This window comes from Pocillopora damicornis, chromosome 10 (genome assembly GCF_964200805.1).
Source record: "Pocillopora damicornis chromosome 10, jaPocDami1.2, whole genome shotgun sequence".
Classification (NCBI taxonomy): Eukaryota; Metazoa; Cnidaria; class Anthozoa; order Scleractinia; family Pocilloporidae; genus Pocillopora; species Pocillopora damicornis.
In genome coordinates this window covers 5,093,727-5,117,950 of record NC_142679.1, presented here as the reverse complement: position 1 = coordinate 5,117,950, position 24,224 = coordinate 5,093,727, and the positions used below count along the sequence as shown (strand labels likewise).

Below are 24,224 nucleotides of genomic sequence, written 5' to 3'. Positions count from 1 at the left end.
TTATTAAAATTTAAAGAAAGAACGTAAGTCAGCTCTCGTCTACATAAATTATTAAGTACTTACCAGGCGAGATATACATATAAATTTGAAGTCCTGATGCAAAAAGGTACCGACCCGCAATGTAAGAATTGCAGAGACTGTTTTGGGTATTTATTTTTAACCTTTATCTATAAATGCGCGAAGGCGCTAAAGAACGCACGTAACGTGAATTCAAGTCGGAACAATACTGACCAGCAACGTACGAATTGTATAGTCTGTAAGGGGTATATTCTCTTTATACATAAATACACAAAGGCGCTAAAGGACGCTAAACCTAAATTTGAATCCTTATGAAATAAATGCTGATTGCTTTCAAACTGCAAGCAAACTCCAAATCATGAGCTTGATGATTCGACCTGTTCCTTCAGGAATAACGTTAACATCCTACCGATCGACTAAACATCGCTTAAAACGCAATCTCAACATTAAAAAAAAAACTTTCAGAAGGAAAAACTTACAAATAAATAAAAATTGTGCTTTTATATTAAAGTTTGAAGAAATAAGGTGAGACAGCTTTTTACATAAATTATTTAGTATCGGGTGAGACATATGTGCAAATGCCTCGTCCTAACACGGAAGAAAACAATACCTATTTTGACTTTTGAACTCCATACTAAATTATTTACAGTGAGACGGACAAAGACCTTTGGAGTTAACACTGAGGAAGAGAAAAGACAAATCAAAGCTCCATAGAAGATTAATTAAAAATATTATATCTCGTGTAGTTAGCCTTTTTTTAACTTACTTTTTTCAGTTTAATTAATTTAGTTTGTTGGTTTAATAAGGTAAAATTTTGATGTTTCATTATTCTCGTGATTGCCACTCAAGTTCGTGTAAATTTTAATCATGAACACTTCTTAAGCTCAAAATTTTCAGTAAAATTTCATTAGATGATATCTGATGCCAAACAAGAGACTGTAAATTTTCCATTCTCTTGTTGATGCCTATTCTTTGTTCTTTTGGGTTCAGTGTGGAGAAAATTCAATGGAGAGGATGTGCTAATAAGGAATCAGTTTTATTCTTCGGCAAATCTCCGGCTTTTATGTGGTGACTAATTACGTAATCAGCTGGTCGAGTGACATCACTTTCCCGCCAAAATCAGCGTTCTAAGGCGAGAACGGGGAGGACTGTTCACAATTTAATATTACTGGTAAATGCAGATGCAGGGAAGACTGACGATTCAAACATATGATCAGTTTGTTTTTACGGATTTCCAGGATGAGTGAAAGGAAGACAAACACGCTCGGCGGCTATAGAAGCAATCGCAGCTTTGTCAACGAACCAAAAGGAACCAAGAAGGCACATCAAAATCGAATACGAGAAGCGACATGAAGAAGGCTCGTCTAGGGACAACAAGAAAACTGAAGATGTTGCAGCCAAAAAGCGTAAAAATGACACGTCCACGGCACAAACACAAGGTTCAACTTGGCAGCCTCTGAACTGGAGAGAGCAGCTTGTTAATATTCGTGAAATGAGAAAAACACGCGATGCCCCAGTTGATTCACAAGGATGCGAGAAGACAGCTGATGAGAGCCAGTAACCAGAGATGAGAGGAGATAAAATTGGCGATCCAGTGGGGTGGGGTAAGGGAAAAGCCGACACAATGGTCTCCTCTGAGCCAACTAAGCTTATTTAAGAGAAGTAGAAACGTTTTGGGTAAAATTTCTGCACAGCCCCATACTATTGTAAAACAAATCTGTTTTCCCAATGGCAATGTATTGTTTTTGTCATTGTTTTCTCTATCCAAGAACTGAATGCATGATGTAGAATGGGGGCTGTGTAGAAATTTTACTACTTTTTGCTTGTTCAATTGCAACACATTAATTTACCTTCAGCAAATGATTGCATACCACTTTTCATTTGATTTATTGACGAGATAAATTATTACAAAAAGTTCAACAACTACTGTGACGTTGATGTGTGATTCAGAGCTGATGGTGTAATAAGAAATTAGATGTCAGTCACTCCTAGGTGTCTAAGGGTTAAGGTGGGTGAGGATCAGTTTGCAGAGTATGGCAGTGCATGCACAAGTTCCCATTTAAAAGTCAATTGCATGCCAAAATCACTGCACAGCTTGAAGATCTGCCATACTCTGCAGCCTGAGGTGAGGTTGAGGCCTCCTCATTAGAACCTGGACAACTGGGCCAGTCTATTTTCAGAGATCTTGCCTTACTGATGTTTATTTGTCAAAGTTTTTTGTGATGATTTTGGTTTCTTTTTTCTTACTTGCCACAATAGAGATCTTCATGTATGAGCTACTGGGATAAAAGTTGTAAGGATACACCCTCATCCTGGCAACCATTCTTAAATTTCCCATTTAACCCTTTAAACCCAAAGGATGAGTAACATCTCATTTCTCCCTACAATATCATACATTAAGGTCATGAGAATTAAGGAAATGGTCATCAGGAAAGAAACCTTTTGATTGGCAAACAAATTCTCCTTGTCAGCACCTTAGGAAATGCATAAAGAACAGTGCGGAGAATATGCATACTGATGTTAGGGTGGAAAGGGTTAAAAAGTAGCCAGTCAGAAATCTTACCATTCATATAGGGTTGAAATTTCCCTTCTAATCAGAAAACAAAGTCTACTGATTAAGCTTGCCACATCATCAGACTCAACTGAAGAGTTTGTTCAGAAGAAAGAGGGTGCTTACAAATATTAGTATAATTCTACCATTGTCCTATCACAAACAGTGAAAACTATGCTGCATACTATCTGGAATTTACGAAGAGAATTTGTTAGACAATCAGGAGCTTCTAGAATTGGACATCATTTCCTTTATTTTCATGATTTTAAGTATTTGATGCAAGGGTGAAACTGTCAGGAGAAATAAGAAGCCAGTCACTCTTAGGGGAAAGAGGGTTGACTGTCCAGTATCAATGGTTCATCTCTCCTCACTTTTATTGACAGTCTGATATCAAGTACTTACCTCCCTCATGCTGTCAAGTCAAACAAAAGACCAAGTTACTTTTGCTGCAATGGAAAAGTTAAAGGCTTATGGATTAACAATAGAGAACATTCTTACAACATCAACAAGCAAAACTGGTGAACTTATCTACCTTCTCTCCCCTTATTAACTAAAAGTTTTGAATATTTTTTAAAAACTTACTAGTAGGGGTGCATTTTAGAATAGCTACTGATAATAATTTTTTCATCATCAGGTATGTTAAACAGGGTTCAGGAGGGTCTTATATTAGCATGTTACTGAATCAAGGGGGCTATTCCAAGTTGGTTTATTATTTTCACTTGTCACTTTTTCGCCTACAAAAAGGGGTAGATTGGTTGATATCCTCCATACAACCCTCTGAGTCCCCCCCCCCCTTTATTATAAAAACCACTACCAGAAGTCTAGAAGTAGAAAAAGAAACAACAAAAATGGTTCAAAATCTGACACTGAACTCCCTTTTTAACTTGTAACCCTTTAACTCGCAGAGGTGATCAATATGAAACTTTTCCTAATAATAGGTAATTTAGTGTTAACAACTGAGTTGAAAACATAAATTGGCTCGCGTAAAGAGTAAAAAAGCTGACGTTTTGAGCGTTAGCCATTCATCAGAGCAATTGGAGGAATTGTGGGTTGTGTGTGGGTTGTGTGTGGGTTTATATGCAGAAAGTAGAACTACACAATTTTTTGTCACCATATTCTCACCACTTTCTGCAAACTTCCAGGTGTGGGCCCAAAAATGGTGCATATTACCATGAACATGGCTTCAGGGCACAAGTGACTGGAATTGGAGTTGATACTCATGTTCATAGAATTTCTAACAGACCGGGATGGGTCAAAAAACGTACTAAACTGCCAGAGAAAACTAGAATTGCTGTAGAAAGCTGGTGAAAAGTGATTTTGAATGATACCAAGTTACAAAAATTCTCTTCACCAGGTGTTTTGCTCCTTCCTTGCCAAAGCCTTTTCACTCACTGCCACATTTTAGAGACCTAGCTATTGTGCAAGTTCCAAACAACTTTTACAAATATTCTGAAATGAACAGGCTTTTGTTCCTTCCTGACTTTCAAGGAGCAGAATGCAAAAAGGAAAACTTTAAGGACTTTCAGACCTAGGTTCAAGATTCTCTAGATGCATAGCAAACCTTGACTATCATATGCTGTTTACCCATAACCCACAGTTAAATAATTAGAGTATATGGTTTCAGAGACTAAATTAGTGAATTCTTTTTCTGTTTTGCAGAGAGGAGTGGGATGAACTGAATGTATTGTTGGTTGGATTTGGTCAACAGACATGTGTTCCTGTAAGTCCAATGTGCGAGTTCTGTCTTAACTCCAAGATCTGTCCTGAAGGTCGAAGAAGAAGCAGAGGAAAAGCTGAGGAGGAAACTAAGAAAAAACTTTCACCCAGAAAGGATAGAAAGGACACTAAGACTTAAGGGTTTGGTGATTACAGCAGTTTTGTTCAGTTATGCCTTAATTTCATCTCAGAGAGATTTAGGTCAGGGCTAGTAGCCCAAGGAAGCCAGAATGGACCACCCCTTGCATTGAGATTAACTATGCCACATTGGTTTGCCCACCATGCACCATGAGGAAAACACTTTCCAAGGAAGTTGTCATTATCTTGGTCTGGTGTGCCGAATTTCATCCCTCGGATGTCCAATTTAGGATCAGTATTTCCATAAAACCCATTTCCGATGTTTCCTTCGTACGAAGTCATGTCGCATCGATACTTTTCTGTTTCGTCAGCTACCCGAAACCCACCATATTTGGCATATCCCTTTTGGCCGTTGGTTCGGTGCAGCTCTATTCGAAGAATGCTGTCTGAAGAGGCGATTCGGTGCAAGTTGTCGTTTCCAAGCCAGAATTCTTTGGACAAGTCGCCAAAGCCTACTCGATACTCTACCCACGTTCGTTCAAAGCTTTGCTCGTATGGACGGGAACGTCTCTGAACCACAGTCCACCCACCTCCATCTGTGGTTTGGTCACAGTACACGTTTATGACCCCTTGACCATCTGGGTTGATTTTATAAATGCCATTCTGATTCGCTCCAAGGGTTTTCAGCTGCTGGCAGCTTCTCACTGTACATAAAACAAAAGAAACACAACATGAGATTATCGCAAATATAAGTGTTCTTCTCTTCTATTTAGTCACGAGTTACCCACCTCCGCTGTGCTTTTCGCAATACACTCCTTTATAATCCTGTCGACATTCACACGTGAACATCCGAGGATTCCAACACGCGTCAACACATGTTCCACCATTTTGACATAAGGCCGAGGTGCAAACAGGTCTATTTCCTCCCTGGGTGAAAATGGGAAGAATGGTTAAACGTACTTTCATCCTTTTACTAGGCGAAACTTACCATGACAATACCTTATTAGGTTGAAATATATTCTCGTTCTTAGAGCTAACGTTTCTCTTTCAAAATGAGTATAGAAGTTTGATATTTTCAAAGTTTTGTATATCGAGCAACGATTTTGTCTCTATTTGAGCAAATTATATTTACCCAGGATTTCCTTCTAGAAAATAGGCATTTTATGACATCAATTATGTCAATAATAAAATTCTCGAGAATGAGTGGTTCTTTTATCAGTAAAGCAGCTCTTATTTGCGGCTTGATTAGCTGTTCTATGTCCAAATTGTTTGATTTCATCTGTCCAATTATAAGCACTTAGCAAATGTTAGCCAGTCAAAATGGAAAAAATATCTGAAGTGCATTAAGCATTCGATATTTCTAACAACGTTTAGACTTCCGACTTGAACTTTTGCTATATGAATCAATTCATGTGCGCATGTTTAAATTAAAGTTTTCATTCCTGCTCGTAATTTCAAATCATTCGCCCGATTGCTGCCTGAATTGTACTCCCGCCCACTGAGTTCCACCACATTTCAACTTGCTGTGTTTCGGGCTAGAAATGAAGGTCTTACAAACGCTGCTCTGTGTAAATGTTCAGTTTTAGGCTGCCATACCGTTCTCTGAGATACAGGCATTTATTTGACCTCTCGATATGATTTTGACACCACCTTGCTCAGAAGATGGAATTTGAAAAACCGAAGACCTCAAAGGTTCCTGCGCTTGGTAGGTTTAGCACTGATGATTAAGTTTCTAACTGATCTGTAAATTTCTATGACTCACCATCTGTGTCGTTGGCTCGTAGTAAGTGATGCCTTTTCTTAAAACAAAGTCATTTGGGGCTGTCGCTTTTGATTGGTCACTTAATTCACATGTTTTCCCTGAGTTTGCATAATTAAACGATCGACAGCGTGCATCCCGTAGGCATTCCCATGTACAGTCTATCGGGCACGTGACAGTGTGCGTAGCAATCACGTGATTAACCAGAGTGTAGCCTAGAACAGATGCAAACATATCGTCATATATGAGAGTTTTCTTCAAGATATATCTTACATAAAACAAAAAGAGAGAAATCAAGAGAACATTAACGACTTGATGAAAATCGTAAAAATTTATAAGATATTAGGAACACTTTGATTGATCGAAAGCCTATCGTTCACGGTACAAGTAAACTCAGGGCTCCATTTTTAAAAGCTAGAAAGCGCACTTTCTATCGTTTTTTTAGGCGTCAGTGCACTTGGAACGTTGGTAATCATGCACCCTCGGGTCGTGATTTACAACTTTTCCTTGTGTTCTCAGTAACATCCCGTGTGAGTTTTTGCGTCTGAAAACCGACAGGAAGTGAAAAGTATTGCTTAGATATTAACATATCTTTACATGGAATTATTTTTCTCATGTTTCGAGAATTAGTCTCAGTTTCGTAAATTTCCGGCCAGTTCTATCTTAGGCTGTTCGCAACTCTTCGATAGGCAACAAGAAAATACACAAGCCTTCAAAGTTGTTGGTTCTTAATTCTGGAAACCCCTATAATTAAGATTCCCACTCATCAGACGATTTTATGCTCTATCACAGTGAATTTGATCACCGGTCTTCCTTTTCATCCTCATCGTCCTTGTTGACCATCGTTTACTCTAGTTTGATCGTGTCTGAAACACGTTAACTTGAAGTAGTTCCATTTAAAGGTGAATAAAATTCCATCATTACCATTAACTTTATTCCATCACAGCTACAAGCAAAGCGATGTCAGGGAGGAATGCACGACACAAAAAGCTGAATTTTACAGCTTGAAACGAGCTCACGTTAAGAGAAAGATAACTGAATGCTTTGCTTCGACTCGCGACTCGGTATTAAAGTGTTTTTCGCTAAAATACGAAAATTTGCTTGTGTTGTAACTGATGAATTAAAGTCAGCGCACCACGATTACATTACCTTCAACCCCACTATTCAGATAAATAGTCTCAACAAATCTTCTCGGTTCACATTGGTTCTACGTCAAGTTTTCTATCTTTGTGTTGTCCAAGATCTATTTTTACCATTATTTGCAGTGCGCAAATTAAGTGTTTAAGTCAAGCTTTACCTTTTTCAGGATGTTCATATCTTCTTAAACAAGACAACCGCCCAGGGTTTGACGTTCCTGATAGACTTTGAGCTGAGGGAGTTGTAAACTTCCAGCACAAGAGAAACTGAGAATGGAAGAGTAAAGTGAGTCGCTGCATTGTTTTCAAGTTACTTCCACTCGCCTTTTGCATTAGTTCACGATCAAGATAAAGTCGTGATAAGGAAGCTTTGACCTCAATTAGTCGCTAGTGCGTCGACTTGAAAATGAATAATTTACGAGTGAAAATATTTCTCATCCACAGTTTGTTTATGTGTTAGGGTTTTAGAAACTTGGCAGGAGATTGGCGAATAACATTTATTATTAAAAGCTCGATCAGCTTCAAAACTTGAAACACTCAGTAAGGATTCTCTTCTATTTCTATTGAAGAAAGATTAGACGGTTTAAGGGGGGAAAGTAAGTGTGCAAGGTTTTCTGAGGAAGACATTGATAACATTTCACGACATTCGTTCACTGACTGAACCAGTTCGTGCACTAATTATAGCATTATCTTTTTTCAATTGCCATGGAATTAATTAACTTAACAGTTTTCTGGGTTTTGTGGTGCTTTTATCTTGCAAATAATTACCCTTGGGTTCAGTAGTCTAGAATTTAAAACTAAATAATAGTAGTCTAGAATTCAAAACTAAATAATAGTAGTCTAGAATTTGAAACTGGATAACGATAGAACTTAATTAAAACTAGATAAAATTAGATAAAAACCGATTGCATCCACATAGACACAACATGAAGGTTTTATCTAATCTTTACTGTGGGTTTAGTTTGCAGCTTTATTAACGACCCTTGAACTCCCAAGATCTGATTGTTAATTCTCCCCTCTAGCTGCTACACATTTGCTAGTAAACAAGTCACGAGAATTTGGTGTAAGATCAAGACCATTAACTTCCACATGATAAGTTTGAGTATTCTCATTACATGTTGGCGGGTAATGTATGGATGTTATAGGGAGAAGTTACATGTTAGTCACTTATAAGAGTTAAAGGGTAAAGCATTTTGAGGCAATCCGCGCGTTATGTAACCTCTTATCAATCTCTGAAGAGTTGAAGTCCTGACCTTACTTTGTCTACTTTCAGGAATAACACTTAAGCGATCAGGTAAACATCGTTCAAAACGCAAGCTTAGCGTACAAATTTTCGAAAGAAAAACTAAATATGAATAAGATTCTGCTTTAATTAAAATTTAAAGAAATAACGTGAGTCAGCTCTCGTCTACATAAATTATTAAGCACTTACCAGGCGAGATATACGTATAAATTTTAAGTCCTGATGCGAAAAGGTACTGACCAGCAATGTAAGAATTGTAGAGACTGTATGGGGTATTTATTTTTAACCTCTATCTATAAATGCGCGAAGGCGCTAAAGAACGCACGTAACTTGAATTCAAGTCCGAACAATACTGACCCGCAACGTACGCATTGCATAGTCTGTAAGGGGTATATTCTCTTTATACATAAATACACAAAGGCGCTAAAGGACGCTAAACCTAAATTTGAATCCTTGTGAAATAAATGCTGATTGCTTTCAAACTGCACGCAAACTGCACGCAAACTCCAAATCATGAGCTTGATGCTTCGTCCTGTTCCTTCAGGAATAACGCTAACATCCTAGCGATCGACTAAACATCGCTTAAAACGCAATCTCAGCATAAAAAAAAAACTTTCAGAAGGAAAAACTTACAAATAAATAAAAATTGTGCTTTTATATTAAAGTTTGAAGAAATAAGGTGAGACAGCTCTTTGCATAAATTATTTAGTATTTATCGGGCGAGACATATGTGCAAATGCCTCGTCCTAATACGGAAGAAAACAACACCTATTTTGACTTTTGAACTCCATAATAAATTATTTACAGTGAGACGGACAAAGGCCTTTGGAGTTGACACTGTGGAAGAGAAAAGACAAATCAAAGCGTCATAAAAGAATGATTAAAAACTTTATATCTCGTGTAGTTAGCCTTTTTTTAACTTATTTTTTTCAGTCACTATTTAATTGAATCGGACGAACATGTAGAAACTAAGGTTTAAAACAGCGCAATCTTCTTGTCAACATCATTAAATCACGATCTTCTTAAGCTCAAAATTTTCAATAAAATTTCATCAGATGATATTTGATGCCAAACAAGAGATTGTAAAGTTTCTATTCTCTTGTTGATGCCTATTCTTTGTTCTTTTGGGTTTAGTGTGAAGAAAATTCAATGGAGAGGATGTGCTGATAGGGAATCAGTTTTATTCTGCGGCAAATCTCCGGCTTTTGTAGTGGCTAATTACGTAATCAGCTGGTCGAGTGACATCACTTTCCCGCCAAAATCAGCGTTCCATGGCGAGATCGGGGAGGACTGCTCACGATAATACTGATAATGGCAGACATGAGGGAGACTGACGATTCAAACATTTGATCAGTTTGTTTTCACGGATTTTCAGGATGAATACTTCCCCGTATTTCACCTCAAAAGGAAGACAAACACGCTCGGCGGCTAGAGAAGCAATCGCAGCTTTGTCAACGAACCAAAAGGAACCAAGAAGGCACATCAAAATCGAATACGAGAAGCGACATGAAGAAGACTCGTCTAGGGACGACAAGAAAACTGAATATGTTGCGGGCAAGAAGCGTAAAAAAGACACATCCACGGCACAGACACAAGGCTCAACTTGGCAGTCTCCTAACTGGAGAGAGCAGCTTGCTAATATTCGTGAAATGAGAAAAACACGCGATACCCCAGTTGATTCACAAGGATGCGAGAAGACAGCTGATGAGAGCCAGTCACCAGAGGTGAGAGGAGATGAAATCGGCAGTCCAGTGGGGTGGGGTAAGGGGAGCCGACACAGTGGTCTCCTCTGAGCCAACTAAGCTTGTTTATGAGAGGTAGAAACGTTTTGGGTAAAATTTACCACTTTTTGCTTGGTCAATGTCAACACATTCATTTACCCTCAGCAATTGATTGCATCCCTCTTTTTATTTGATTTATAAGATAAATTATGACAAATAGTTCAACAGCTATATGTTTAACCCTTTACACCCCAACATTATAGTATGCATAGTCTCCATACAGTTCTCCTCTCTTTTGAGATTTGTTTGATAATCAGGAGCTTCTAGAATTGGACATCATTTCCTTAATTCTCATGATTCTAAATATTTCATGCAAGGGTGAAACTGTCAGGAGAAATTAGAAGCCAGTCACTCTTAGGGGAAAGAGGGTTAGGACAGTCCAGTATCAATGGTTCATCTCTCCTCACTTTTGCTGACAGTCTGATATCAAGTACTTATCTCCCTCATGCTGTCAAGTCAAACAAAAGACCAAGTTACTTTTGCTGCAATGGAAAAATTCAAGGCTTATGGGTTAACAAAAGAGAACATTCTTACAACATCAACAAGCAAAATTGACTGGCGTAAAGGCTAAAAAAGCTGACATTTCGAGCATTAGCCCTTCATCAGAGCAATTGGAGGAATTGTGGGTTGTGTGTGGGTTTATAAGCAGAAAGTGGAACTACACTATTGTTCCGTCACCATATTCTCACCAATAGCATAGCTCCACTTTCTGCAAACGTCCAGGTGTGGGCCCAAAAATGGTGCATATTACCATGAATGTGGCTTGGGGACAAGTGACTGGAACTGGAGTTGATACTCATGTTCATATATTTCTAACAGACCAGGATGGGTCAAAAAACGTACTTAACTATCAGAGGAAACTAGAATTGCTGTAGAAAGCTGGTGAAAAGTGATTTTGAATGATACCAAGTTACACAAATTCTCTTCACCAGGTGTTTTGCTCCTTCCTTGTCAAAGCCTTTTCACTTACTGCCACATTTTAGAGACCCAGCTATTGTGCAAGTTCCAAACAACTTTTACAAATATTCTGAAATGAACTGGCTTTTGTTCCTTCCTGACTTTCAAGGAGCAGAATGCAAAAAGGAAAACTATAAGGACTTTTAGACCTAGGTTCAAGATTCTCTAGATGCATAGCAAACCTTGACTATCATATTCTGTTTACGCATAACCCACAGTTAAATAATTAGAGTGTATGGTTTCAGAGACTGAATTAGTGAATTCTTTTTCTGTTTTGCGGAGAGGAGTGGGATGAACTGAATGTATTGTTGGTTGGATTTGGTCAACAGACATGTCTTCCTGTAAGTCCAATGTGCAAGTTCTGTCCTAACTCCAAGATCTGTCCTGAAGGTCGAAGAAGGAGCAGAGGAAAAGCTGAGGAGGAAACTAAGAAGAAACTTTCACCCAGAAAGGATGGAAGGGACACTAATACTTAAGAGAAAATCAAGTTTTACTTTAACTTAGGCTGTCCTTCTCTTTAGCCTTGGGCTACGTTGTGCAAAGCTGGGTTAAGGTAGCTTCATGGTTAGTGTGAAGTCTAATATCAGATCTTAACCCCCAAAAGTGATTCATATAACTTTTCCTAACAATATCCGTGCACTATCCAGCAAGCAGGTAATGAGAAGATAGAATAAAGAAAATGATCCAAAAAAGGCTTTTTAACAAAGCAGTTAGGAAACCTAGATTAAAATTTAACCCTGGGTTAGCACTAATCAGCCTTCCAACCACTGAGCCCAGGTTAGCATTGGTCCTCAAACCATGTCTCAAGACTGGTTCCAACTGTGTAAAATAATGTACAGGTTCGTGATACAATCGATAAAAGGCGAGATGGAAGCAAAATCACAGACTGTGAGACCTAGGTAACAAGGTGCCTTTTTTGTGAAAGATTTTTTATAAGTGGCACCCCTTCCTTAAAGGGAGAAATCTGACGTTGAATTTGATTCAGAAATTAGTTTATACTTAAACGGTGGATGGCAATGAAGGCGCGCTCTGATTGGCTACTCAAACTCCTTTTATCCTTTGCTATTCGCCTTGCAAAGCTATTCACAATTATCTATAAGACCCAAACAGCCTACCCAACAGGGTCTACCGCCAGGTTCAGGGCAACATTCCCCTGTATCTTCAGCAACAGAGACTAAAGACCCCCCTCCGAAACCTAATGTCTCCATAACGGTTGCTCCAAGCGGTATCGTTTTGTCGTGGTATATGGCTCTTGAGGAGAGACGCGCCTATAATGAACTATCAACTGTTTGCGCTTCAGGACGGCGGCACAACGGAGAACCTTCACCAGTGGAAGAAGATTGGAGTCGTCAAGGCGTTGACGCTTCCTATGGCTTGCACTCTGACTCAGTTATCACCCGGCAACCACTTCTTGATACGTGCTACCGATGTTAATGGACGACAGGGTGAGTGCAGTGAGGCCTGCACTATTACTCTCAAATAAATCATTTTGGCAATAAGAGAAACTGTCTTGTACAGCTCTTTATCGGCACTATTGGTACTTACGTATAAGAAACTTATAAGTGTGGAGTCTTCAAGTTAGATTTATACCCCAAGAATACAACGGCAATCAATGATAGACAATCTGTACAGTACTGAAAAACCAGACCATTTGTAAATAACTATTGATCAACCCTTTTGATGTGTTATTTTCAACAATAGGGGATCATTATAAGATGGTGTGGGTGTTGGGATTTTAAACTCGATCGCTTAAATCCTTAGGCTGAATGTGAAATCGCGATATCAACCTGTTTCCCAGTCCTCTCCAGCATGAACCTTGAGGGAAATCAGATAGAACCCTGGAGAGGAGGCCCTCTCCCCTTCCTTTTTTTTTTTTAAGTCATAGAAAGCTCGCCCGAACTTCGTTTGAGTTGAGTGAAATCTTTCAGTTCTTCCATTCGTGAACATCTAACTTGCAATACTTTCTTTTTTTGTCTAACTTTTTTTTTGCTCGACAATACGTTGAAGGGAGGAGACCAGGTTCGCGGAGGATTTAGCAGCCAAAATATTCCGACGCCCCTCAAAACAATTCAGAAAGCATTACTTTTATTTTGTCTTTCTCTAACGACTGTGGTAACAAGGTCTGTAAAGAAACATATTGGCCTCTTTTACGGATAGTTTTAACAGTCCTTCAGGAAATGTGCTTTTCGTATGTACATACATCCAGCATCATTGGCAACAATTGGCGTCGCACTTGTTACATATTCGTGGGCTATTAAATTACTATGATATAAAGACATGCTTAGAAGTTCAGGGAAGTTGCGAAAGCTTTATTTTACAAACACTTTTTAATGATTTTTATTTTCAAGAAAGTAAAAGCCTTTTTCACTAACACGGCTATAAAACCAGACCATTTGTAAATAACAGTTTTTGAAACATGTGGTTGGCCTGTGACTTCAAGGTTTGCTTTTAATCGCTTCACTTTGTTTTGGTCTCTTGGTGTCTTGGAACAGGATTAGACATAATGGTCTGTTTATAATGTGTGACATCTGTTCGTGGGGTGCTAATGAAACATCACCATTGGAAGGAAAGGTTTCACATTTCACTTCAAGTTGAAGAAAGCGATTTCATGTCGATATTTAAAACCTAGTGCTGGACTAAATTATGTGTCAATGTATGCTATGCTATTATGCTAATAATATATTAATGGATTTCAGTCACCTTCACAGCTGTTTTTGGTTGTAACGCTACGCAGCACCGGGCGTTACATGACAACTTGAGTTGTCATTGCAAATTCTATGAAGGCTGCATTAGTTAATTAGTGCCCAGATCTCTTCGTCGAGTTCCTTGCATCCCTGAAGGTGACGTATGGTGACTATAGCAGTTTTGTTCAGTTATGCCTAACTTTCATCTCAGAGAGATTTAGGTTAGGGTGAGTATCCCAAGGACGCCAGTTTGGACCATCCCTTGAATTGAGATTAACCTCGCCACATTGGTTTGCCCACCATGCACCATTAGGAAAACACTTTCCAAGGAAGTTGTCATTATCTTGGTCTGGTGTGCCGAATTTCATCCCTCGGATATTCAATTTAGGATCGGTATTACCATAAAACCCATTTCCGATGTTTCCTTCGTACGAAGTCATGTCGCATCGATACTTTTCTGTTTCGTCAGCTACCCGAAACCCACCATATTTGGCATATCCCTTTGTGCCGTTGGTTCGGTGCAGATCTATTCGAAGAATGCTGTCTGAAGAGGCGATTCGGTGCAAGTTGTCGTTTCCAAGCCAGAATTCTTTGGACACGTCGCCAAAGCCTACTCGATACTCTACCCACGTTCGTCTAAAGCTTTGCTTGTATGGACGGGAACGTCTCTGAACCACAGTCCACCCACCTCCATCTGTGGTTTGGTCATAGTACACGTTTATGACCCCTTGACCATCTGGGTTGATTTTATAAATGCCATTCTGATTCGCTCCTAGGGTTTTCAGCTGCTGACAGCTTCTCACTGTACGTGGAACAAAGGAAACATAATATGAGACTTGTTGCTGAAAGGAAATTATCGCAAATTTAAGTGTTCTTCTCTTCTATTTAGTCACGAGTTACCCACCTCCGCTGTGCTCTTCGCAATACACTCCTTTATAATCCTGTCGACATTCACACGTGAACATCCGGGGATTCCAACACGCGTCAGCACATGTTCCACCATTTTGACAAAAAGCCGAGGTGCAAACAGGTCTATTTCCTCCCTGGGTGAAAATGGGAAGAATGGTTAAACGTACTTTCATCCTTTTATTAGGCGAAACTTACCATGACAATACCTTATTAGGTTGAAATATACTCTCGTTCTTAGAGCTAACGTTTCTCTTTCAAAATGAGTATACAAGTTTGATATTTTCAAAGTTTTGAGTAGGAATCAATCTTTCCCTCTCCTGTTTCCCTTCAAATTTCGTTTCCGGTGTATATCGAGCAACGGTTTTCTCTCTATTTGAGCAAATTATATTTACCCAGGATTTCCTTCTAGAAAATAGGCATTTTATGACATCAATTGTGTCAATAACAAAATTCTCAAGAATGAGTGGTTCTTTTATCAGTAAAACAGCTCTTATTTGCGGCTTGATTGGCTGTTCCATGTCCAAATTGTTTGATTTCACCTGTCCAATTATAAGCACTTAGCAAAAGTTAGCCAGTCAAAATGGAAAAAATATCTGAAGTGCATTAAGCATTCGATATTTCTAACAACGTTTAGACTTCCGACTTGAACTTTTGCTATATGAATCAATTCATGTGCGCATGTTTAAATTAAAGTTTTCATTCCTGCTCGTAATTTCAAATCATTCGTCCGATTGCTGCCTGAATTGTACTTCTGCCCACTGAGTTCCACCACATTTTAACTTACTGTGTTTCGGGCTAGAAATGAAGGTCTTACAAACGCTGCTCTGTGTAAATGTTCAGTTTTAGGCAGCCATACTGTTCTCTGAGATAAAGGCATTTATTTGACCTCTCGATATGATTTTGACACCACCTTTGCTCAGAAGATGGAATTTGAAAAACCGAAGACCTCAAAGGTTCCTGCGCTTGGTAGGTTGAGCACTGATGATTAAGTTTCTAACTGATCTGTAAATTTCTATGACTCACCATCTGTGTCGTTGGCTCGTAGTAAGTGATGCCTTTTCTTAAAACAAAGTCATTTGGGGCTGTCGCTTTTGATTGGTCACTTAATTCACATGTTTTCCCTGAGTTTGCATAATTAAACGATCGACAGCGTGCATCCCGTAGGCATTCCCATGTACAGTCTATCGGGCACGTGACAGTGTGCGTAGCAATCACGTGATTAACCAGAATGTAGCCTAAAACAGATGCAAACATATCGTCATATATGAGAGTTTTCTTCAAGATATATCTTACAGGAAACAAAAAGAGAGAAATCAAGAGGACATTGACGACTTGATGAAAGTCGTAAACATTTATAAGATATTAGGAACACTTTGATTGATCGAAAGCCTATCGTTCATTGTACTAGTAAACTCAGGGCTCCATTTTTAAAAGCTAGAAGGCGCACTTTCTATCATTTTTTTAGGCGTCAGTGCACTTGGAAGGTTGGTAATCATGCACCCTCGGGTCGTGATTTACAACTTTTCCTTGTGTTCTCAGTAACATCTCGTGTGAGTTTTGCGTCTGAAAACCGACAGGAAGTGAAAAGTATTGCTTAGATATTAACATATTTTTACATGGAATTATTTTTTTCATGTTTCGAAAATTACTCAGTCTCAGTTTCGTAAATTTCCGGCCAGTTCTATCTTAGGCTGTTCGCAACTCTTCGATACACAACAAGGGAATACACAAGCTTTCAAAGTTGTTGGTTCTTAATTCTGGAAACCCCTATAATTAAGATTCCCACTCATCAGACGATTTTATACTCCGATCACAGCGAATTTGGTCGCCGGTCTTCCTATTCATCCTCATCGTCCTTGTTGGCCATGGTTTACCCTAGTTTGATCGTGTCTGGAACACGTTAACTTGAAGTAGATCCGTTCAAAGGTGAATAAAATTCCATCATTACTAAAAGTGACCATACAAGTGAAAAGAGTTCATCTCTGAGATTTTCGAGCGAAGTTAACTTTATTCCATTACAGCTACAAGAGAAGCGATACCAGAGAGGAATGCACGACACGAAAAGCCGATTTTGACAGCTTGAAACTAACTCACGTTAAGAGAAAAATAACTGAATGCTTTGTTAGTTGAAGTGCTTCGACTCGCGACTCGGTACTTAGGTGTTTTTCGCTAAAATACGAAACTGAATTTCTTGTGTTGTAACTGATGAATTAAAGTCAGCACATCACGATTACATTACCTTCAACCCCACTATTTAAATAGTCTCAACAAATCTTCTCGGTTCACATTGGATCTGCGTCAAGTTTTTTATTCTTTGTGTAGTCTAAGATTTATTTTTGCCATTATTTACGGTGCGCATATTAAGTGTTTGAGTCAAGCTTTACCTTTTTCAGGATGTTCAGATCTTCTTAAACAAGACAACCGACCAGGGTTCGACGTTCCTGTTAGACTTTGAGCTGAGGGAGTTGCAAACTTCCAGCACAGGAGAAACTGAGAATGGAAGAGTAAAGTGAGTCGCTGCATTGTTTTCAAGTTACTTCCACTCGGCTTTTGCATTAGTTCACGATCAAGATAAAGTCGTGATAACGAAGCTTTGATCTCAATTAGTCGCTAGTGCGTCGACATGAAAATGAATAATTTTCGAGTGAAAATAATTCTTATCCACAGTTTGTTTATGTGTTAGGGTCTAGAAACTTAGCAGGAGACTGGCGAATAACATTAATTATTAAAAGCTCGATCAACTTCAAAATTTGACACACTCATTGAGGATTCTCTTCTATTTCTATTGAAGAAAGATTAAACGGTTTAAGGGGGGAAATAAGTGAGCATGGTTTTCTGAGGAAGACATTGATAACATTTCACGACATTGGTTCACTGACTGAACCAGTTCGTGCGCTAATTATAGCCTTCTTTTTCTTTTAAATTGCGATGGAATTAATTAATTTAACAGTTTTCTAGGTTTTTTGTTTCAGGAGTCTCACGAATAACATTCTTTATTAAAAGCTCGATCAATTTCAAAATTTGAGATATTTATGAAGGATTCTCTTTCATTTCTATTGAAGAACGATTGAACAGTATAAGGAAGGAAAATAAGTGAGAATGGTTTTCTGAGGAAGACATTGATAACATTTCACGACATTCGTTCACTGACTGAACCTGTTCGTGCGCTAATTATAGCATTCTTTTCTTTTCAATTGCCATGGAATTAATTAACTTAACAGTTTTCCGGGTTTTGTGGAGCTTTTATCCTGCAAATAATTACCCTTGGGTTCAGTAGTCTAGAATTTAAAACCAGATAAGAGTAGAATGTCTAGAATTTAAAACCAGGTAAAGGTAGAATTTAAAACCTGACAAAATTAGTTAAAAACTTTCACCCATATTGAAAAAGAGAGACAAAACATGACGGGGTTGCCCTGTCTGATCTTTATTGTGGGTTTAGTTTGCAGCTGTATTAACGACCCTTGAACTCCCAAGATCTGATTGTTAATTCTCCCCTCTAGCTGCTACACATTTCCTTGTAAATAAGTCACGAGAATTTGGTGTAAACTCAAGACTATTAACTTCTACCCAATGAGTTTGAGTATTGTCATTACATGTTGGCTGGATAACGCGTGAATTTTACAGGGAGAAGTTACATGTTAGTCACTTATGGGAGTTAATGGGTAAAGCATATTGATGTCATATGCACGTTATGTAACCTCTTATCATTCTCTGAAGAGTTTAAGTCCTGACCTTACTTTGTCTACTTTCAGGAATAACACTTTAGCGATCAGGTAAACATCGTTCAAAACGAAAGCTTAGCGTACAAATTTTCCAAAGAAAAACTTCATATAAATAAAATTCCGCTTTTATTAAAATTTAAAGAAATAGCGTGAGACAGCTCTCATCTACATGAATTATTAAGTACTTACCAGGCGAGATATACGAATAAATTTGAAGTCCTGATGCGAAAAAGTACTGACCCGCAATGTAAGAATCGTAGAGACTGTATAGGGTATTTATTTTAACCTTTAGACATAAATGTGCGAAGGCGCTAAAGAACGCACGTAACGTGAATTCAAGTCTACTTTAAATTAACATCAAAGCAAGCCAACAGGGGGCCAAAACATGAAGGTCCTTGGGAAACTTCGTTATTGCACGTCTTGTTGCCAGCTCTATTAAGCATACTGAGGTTAAAAGTTAGTTTACCTAACTTTTAGGTAAACTAAAAGTAACCTCTTATCAATCTCTGAAGAGTTTAAGTCCTGACCTTACTTCAGGAATAACACTTAAGCGATCAGGTAAACATCGTTCAAAACGCAAGCTTAGCGTAAAAAAATTTTCAAAAGAAAATCTACATATGAATAAAATTATGCTTTTATTTAAATTTGAGTCAGCTCTCGTCTACATAGATTATTAAGAACTTACCAGGTGAGATATACGTATAAATTTTGTCCTAATACGATCAAACGGTGCTGACCCGCAGCGTAAGAATTGTTGAGACTGTTTGGGGTATTTATTTTAACCTTAACCTTGAGCTTTGTGCTTCTTCCTGCTTGGATTCAGGAATAACATTATTACGATCGGGCAAATATCATAACAATACTGACCCGCAACGTACGAATTGCATAGTATGTAAGGGGTATATTCTGTATATACATAAATACGCCAACGCGCTCAAGAACGCTCAACCTCAATTTGAATCCTTGTAAAAAAAAAACCACTGATTGCTTCCAAACTGCAAGAAAACTCCAAATCCTGAGCTTGATGCTTTGTTCTGTTTATTCAGGAATAACATTAACATCCCAACGATCAGCTAAACATCGCTTCATTCGCAAGCTTAGTGTAAAAAACTTTCAAAAGGAAAAACTTACAAATGAGTAAAAATTGTGCTTTTATTAAAATTTGAAGAAATAAGGTGAGACAGCTCTCTACATAATTTATTTAGTATTTACCGGGTGAGACATATGGGCAAATGCCTTGTTCTAAAACGGAAGAAAACAACACCTGACTTTTGAACTCCATAATAAATTATTTACAGCGAGACCTACAAAGACTTTTGGAATTAACACTGGGGAAGAGAAAAGACAAATCAAAGCGCCATAGAAGATTGATGGAAAAATTTATATCTCTTGTGGTTAGCCTTTTTTTAATTTACTTTTTCAGCTCCTATTTAACTGAATCGGACGAACATGTAGAAACTAAGGTTTCAAACAGCATAATCTTCTTGTCAACATCATTAAATCACGACCTAAGGAGGACTCCCTTCCAATCTAATTCATTTCATCTAAACCGCCCCATCTAAACGCAAGTGACATGGGTTTTCTGTAATGGTAAATATGTCTAATATGGTAAAAAATATATATGGTAAAAATATGGTATGTCTAATATGGTAAAATTTTGATGATTCATTATTCTCGTGTTTGCCACTCAAGTTCGTGTAAATTTCAATCATGAACACTTCTTAAGCTCAAAATTTTCAGTAAAATTTCATCAGATGATATTTGATGCCAAACAAGAGATTTTAAAGTTTCTATTCTCTTGTTGATGCCTATTCTTTGTTCTTTTGGGTTTAGTGTGAAGAAAATTCAATGGAGAGGATGTGCTGATAGGGAATCAGTTTTATTCTGCGGCAAATCTCCGGCTTTTTGTAGTGTTTAATTACGTAATCAGCTAGTCGAGTGACATCACTTTCCCGCCAAAATCAAAAAACTTATTGACTATGCTGCATACCATCTGCAATTTACGAGGAGAATTTATTTGACAATCAGGAGCTTCTAGAATTGGACATCATTTCTTTTATTTTATGATTTTAAGTATTTGATGCGAGGGTGAAACTGTTAGGAGAAATTAGAAGCCAATCACTCTTAGGAGAAAGAGGGTTAAGACAGTCCAGTATCAATGGTTCATCTCTCATCACTTTTGCAGACAGTCCGATATCAAGTACTTATCTCCCTCATGCTGTCAAGTCAAACAAAAGACGAAGTTCCTTTTGATGCAATGGAAAAGTTAAAGGCTTATGGATTAACAATAGAGAACATTCTCACAACATCAACAAGCAAAATTGCTGAACTTATCTACTTATCTTCTAGAAGGTGAGTAAATTTTTATGTTAGATAGAAACTTGATTTTGACAGAATTTACCCACTAGAAAAGCAACTTGCAGAATAGTCTGAAGGCCTTCTCTCCTCTTATTAAATAAAAATTTTGAACGTTTTTTAAAAACTTACTAGTAGGGCTTTTTAGAATAGCTGCTGATGATAATTTTTCCATCATCAGTTGTGTTAAACAGGGTTCAGGGGGGTCTTATATTAACATGTTACTGAAACAAGGGGGCTATACCAAGTTGTTTTATTATTTTCACTTGTCACTTTTTCACTTACAAAATGGGGTAGATTGGTTGATATCCTCCATAGAACCCTCTGAGTCCCCCCCTACTTTATTATAAAAACCATTAGCAGAAGTCTAGAAGTAGAAAAAGAAGCAACAAAAATGGTTCAAAATCTATGACACTGAGCTTCCTTTTTAACTTGTAACCTTTTAACTCCCAGAGGTGATCAATATGAAGCTTCTCCTTATAAAAGGTAATGTAGTGTTAACAACTGAGTTGAAAACATAAATTGGCTAGCGTTAAGGCTAAAAAAGCTGACGTTTCGAGCGTTAGCCCTTCATCAGAGCAATTGGAGGAATTGTGGGTTGTGTGTGGGTTTATATGCAGAAAGTGGAAATACACTATTGTTCCATCACCATATTCTCACCAATAGTATAACTCCACTTTCTGCAAACTTCCAGGTGTGAGCCCAAAAATGGTGTATATTACCATGAATGTGGCTTGGGGACAAGTGACTGGAATTGGAGTTGATACTCATGTTCATAGAATTTCTAATAGACCAGGATGGGTCAAAAAACGTATTAAACTGCCAGAGGAAACTAGAATTGCTGTAGAAAGCTGATGAAAAGTGATTTTGAATGATACCAAGTTACTCAAATTCTCTTCACCAGGTGTTTTGCTCCTTCCTTGCCAAAGCCTTTTCACTTACTGCCACATTTTAGAGACCCAGCTATTGTGCAAGTTCCAAACAATTTTTAAAGTATTCTGAAATAAACAGGCTTTTGGTCCTTCCTGACTTTCAAGGAGCAGAATGCAAAAAGGAAAACTATAAGGACTTTCAGACCTAGGTTCAAGATTCTCTAGATGCATAGCAAACCTTGACTATCATATGCTGTTTGCCCATAACCCACACTTAAATAATTAGAGTGTATGGTTTCAGAGACTAAATTAGTGAATTCTTTTTCTGTTTTGCAGAGAGGAGTGGGATGAACTGAATGTATTGTTGGTTGGATTTGCTCAACAGACATGTGTTCCTGTAAGTCCAATGTGCGAGTTCTGTCTTAACTCCAAGATCTGTCATGAAGGTCGAAGAAGGAGCAGAGGAAAAGCTGAGGAGGAAACTAAGAAAAAACTTTCATCCAGAAAGGATAGAAAGGACACTAAGACTTAAGGGGAAATTAAGTTTTACTTTAACTGAGGCTGTCCTTGTCTTTATCCTTGGGCCACGTTGTGCAAAGCTGGGTTGAGGTAGCCTCATGGTTAGTGTGAAATCTGATATCAGATCTTAACCCTCAAACTCCCAGAAGTGATTCACATGTAACTTCTCCTTACAATATCTGTGCACTATCCAGCAAACATGTAATGAGAAGGTAGAAGTTGTTATCTTTATCTAACACCAAATTCTCACAACTAATTTACAAGGAAATGTTAAGCAGGTAGAGGAGGAAATTAATAATCAGATCTTGGGAGTTATAGGGTTAAAGCTATAAAAGAAAATTCATTATAATTTGTTTTGTTTAGGATTTGATGATTGGATGCCTTTTAAAAAATAAAGAAAATTATCCAAAAAAGGCTTTTTAACAAAGCAGTAAGGAAACCTGAATTAAAATTTAACCCTGGGTTAGCACTAATCAGCCTTCCAACAACTGAGCCCAGGTTAGCATTGGTCCTCAAACCATGTCTCAAGACTGGTTCCAACTGTGTAAAATAAATGTACAGGTTCATGATACAATGGATAAAAGGCGAGATGGAAGCAAAATGAAAGACTGTGAGACCTAGGTAACTGGATGCTTTTTGTGAAAAAATTTTTATAAGTGGCACACCTTCCTTGAAGGGAGAGATCTGCCATTGAATTTGATTTAGAAATTAGTTTATACTTAAACGGTGGATAGCAATGAAGGCGCGCTCTGATTGGCTACTCAAACTCCTTTGCTATTCGCCTTGCAAAGCTATTCACAATTATCTATAAGACCCCAACAGCCTACCCAACAGGATCTACCGCCGGATTCAGGGCAACATCCCCTGTATCTCCAGCAACAGAGACTAAAGACCCCCCTCCGAAACCTAATGTCTCCATAGCGGTTGCTCCAAGCGGTATCGTTTTGTCGTGGTACATGGCTCTTGAGGAGAGACACGCGCCTATAATGAACTAGCAACTGTTTGCGCTTCAGGACGGCGGCACAACGGACAATTCTCACCAGTAGAAGAAGATTGGAGTCGTCAAGGCGTTGCCGCTTCCTATGACTTGCACTCTGACTCAGTTATCACCCGGCAATAAGAACCACTTCTTGGTACGTGCTACTGATGTTAATGGACGACAAGGTGAGTGCAGTGAGGCTTGCACTATTACGTTCAAGTGTATCATCTTTGGCAAAAACAGAAACTGTCTTGTACAGCTCCCTATCGGCACAAATGATACTTACATATAAAAAACTTAGTGTGGAGTCTTCAAGTTAGATTTATACCCCAAGAATACAACGGTAATCAATGATAGACAATCGGTATAGTACTGAACTTGGAGTATTTGTGAATCGAAATTTAATATATGTCTTGCTTGCCGTTGTTATACACCGCTGAAGCCAAACGTATTTATATCTTTTACTTCTAGAGGGAAGAATGGCGATCTCAGATGCGTGAAATTTGTTTTATTACGCCAAAGATATGAATTAATCGATTTTCTACAGTATTGATGGTTACTGTTTTGTAGATTTTGTTTGCTTTTAGAAATAAGAGATTTTAAGAATGTGTTGCCGTGGTTTTTTTTTTTTTTTGTCGTCGTATAGTGACGGGTAGAACGAGCGTTTAACTATTGATCAACCCTTTTGATGTGTTATTTTCAACAATAGGGGATCAGTATGAGATTGTGTGGGTGTTGGGATTTTAAACTCGAACGCTTAAATCCTTAGGCTGAATGTGAAATAGCGATCTCAACCTCTTTCTCAGTCCTCTCCAGCATGAACCTTGAGAGAAAACAGATAGAACCCTGGAGAGGAGGCCCTCTCCCCTTACATTTTTTTTTTTTTTTAAGTCATAGAAAGCTCAACCGAACTTCGTTGAGTGAAATCTTTCAGTTCTTCCATTC

At 38.2% G+C, this 24,224-nt stretch overlaps 3 protein-coding genes across 3 annotated transcripts; 1 reads left to right on the top strand and 2 right to left on the bottom strand.

The window, feature by feature from the left end:
- Nucleotides 1-4,450: 4,450 nt before the first annotated feature.
- On the bottom strand, nucleotides 4,451-6,965 carry LOC149038573 (fibrinogen-like protein A). Its single transcript, XM_089184123.1, has 4 exons — nucleotides 6,928-6,965; nucleotides 6,126-6,390; nucleotides 5,152-5,290; nucleotides 4,451-5,067 (listed from the first exon to the last, which is right to left on the bottom strand). Exons 1-4 carry the CDS (start codon nucleotides 6,963-6,965, stop codon nucleotides 4,451-4,453), a joined length of 1,059 nt encoding a protein of 352 aa, XP_089040249.1.
- A 2,873-nt stretch (nucleotides 6,966-9,838) lies between these two features.
- On the top strand, nucleotides 9,839-22,313 carry LOC149038571 (endonuclease III-like protein 1). The gene is made up of 3 exons (XM_089184122.1): nucleotides 9,839-10,225; nucleotides 20,740-20,906; nucleotides 22,118-22,313. The coding sequence occupies exons 1-3, from the start codon at nucleotides 9,878-9,880 to the stop codon at nucleotides 22,311-22,313; spliced, it is 711 nt and encodes a 236-aa protein (XP_089040248.1). The 5' UTR covers nucleotides 9,839-9,877.
- On the bottom strand, nucleotides 13,552-16,086 carry LOC149038572 (fibrinogen-like protein A). The gene is made up of 4 exons (XM_089184036.1): nucleotides 15,856-16,086; nucleotides 15,225-15,371; nucleotides 14,828-14,966; nucleotides 13,552-14,725 (listed from the first exon to the last, which is right to left on the bottom strand). Exons 1-4 carry the CDS (start codon nucleotides 16,084-16,086, stop codon nucleotides 14,109-14,111), a joined length of 1,134 nt encoding a protein of 377 aa, XP_089040162.1. The 3' UTR covers nucleotides 13,552-14,108.
- Nucleotides 22,314-24,224: the final 1,911 nt, after the last annotated feature.

Excerpts from the sequence above, each read along its gene's own strand:
- LOC149038573 (XM_089184123.1), bottom strand. The coding sequence starts at position 6,965 with ATGGTCAACAAGGACGATGAGGATGAAAAGGAAGACCG. Across the intron at positions 6,391-6,927 it reads GAGGATGAAAAGGAAGACCG|ATATATCTTGAAGAAAACTC; the intron begins GTGATCAAATTC and ends GTTTTATGTAAG. Across the intron at positions 5,291-6,125 it reads ACGAGCCAACGACACAGATG|GGAGGAAATAGACCTGTTTG; the intron begins GTGAGTCATAGA and ends ATTTTCACCCAG.
- LOC149038571 (XM_089184122.1), top strand. The coding sequence starts at position 9,878 with ATGAATACTTCCCCGTATTTCACCTCAAAAGGAAGACAAACACGCTCG. Across the intron at positions 10,226-20,739 it reads ATGAGAGCCAGTCACCAGAG|ACAGTCCGATATCAAGTACT; the intron begins GTGAGAGGAGAT and ends TCACTTTTGCAG. Across the intron at positions 20,907-22,117 it reads ATCTACTTATCTTCTAGAAG|AGAGGAGTGGGATGAACTGA; the intron begins GTGAGTAAATTT and ends TCTGTTTTGCAG.
- LOC149038572 (XM_089184036.1), bottom strand. The coding sequence starts at position 16,086 with ATGTTTGCATCTGTTTTAGGCTACATTCTGGTTAATCACGTGATTGCT. Across the intron at positions 14,967-15,224 it reads TTTCTAGAAGGAAATCCTGG|GGAGGAAATAGACCTGTTTG; the intron begins GTAAATATAATT and ends ATTTTCACCCAG. Across the intron at positions 14,726-14,827 it reads TTGCGAAGAGCACAGCGGAG|TGAGAAGCTGTCAGCAGCTG; the intron begins GTGGGTAACTCG and ends TTCCACGTACAG.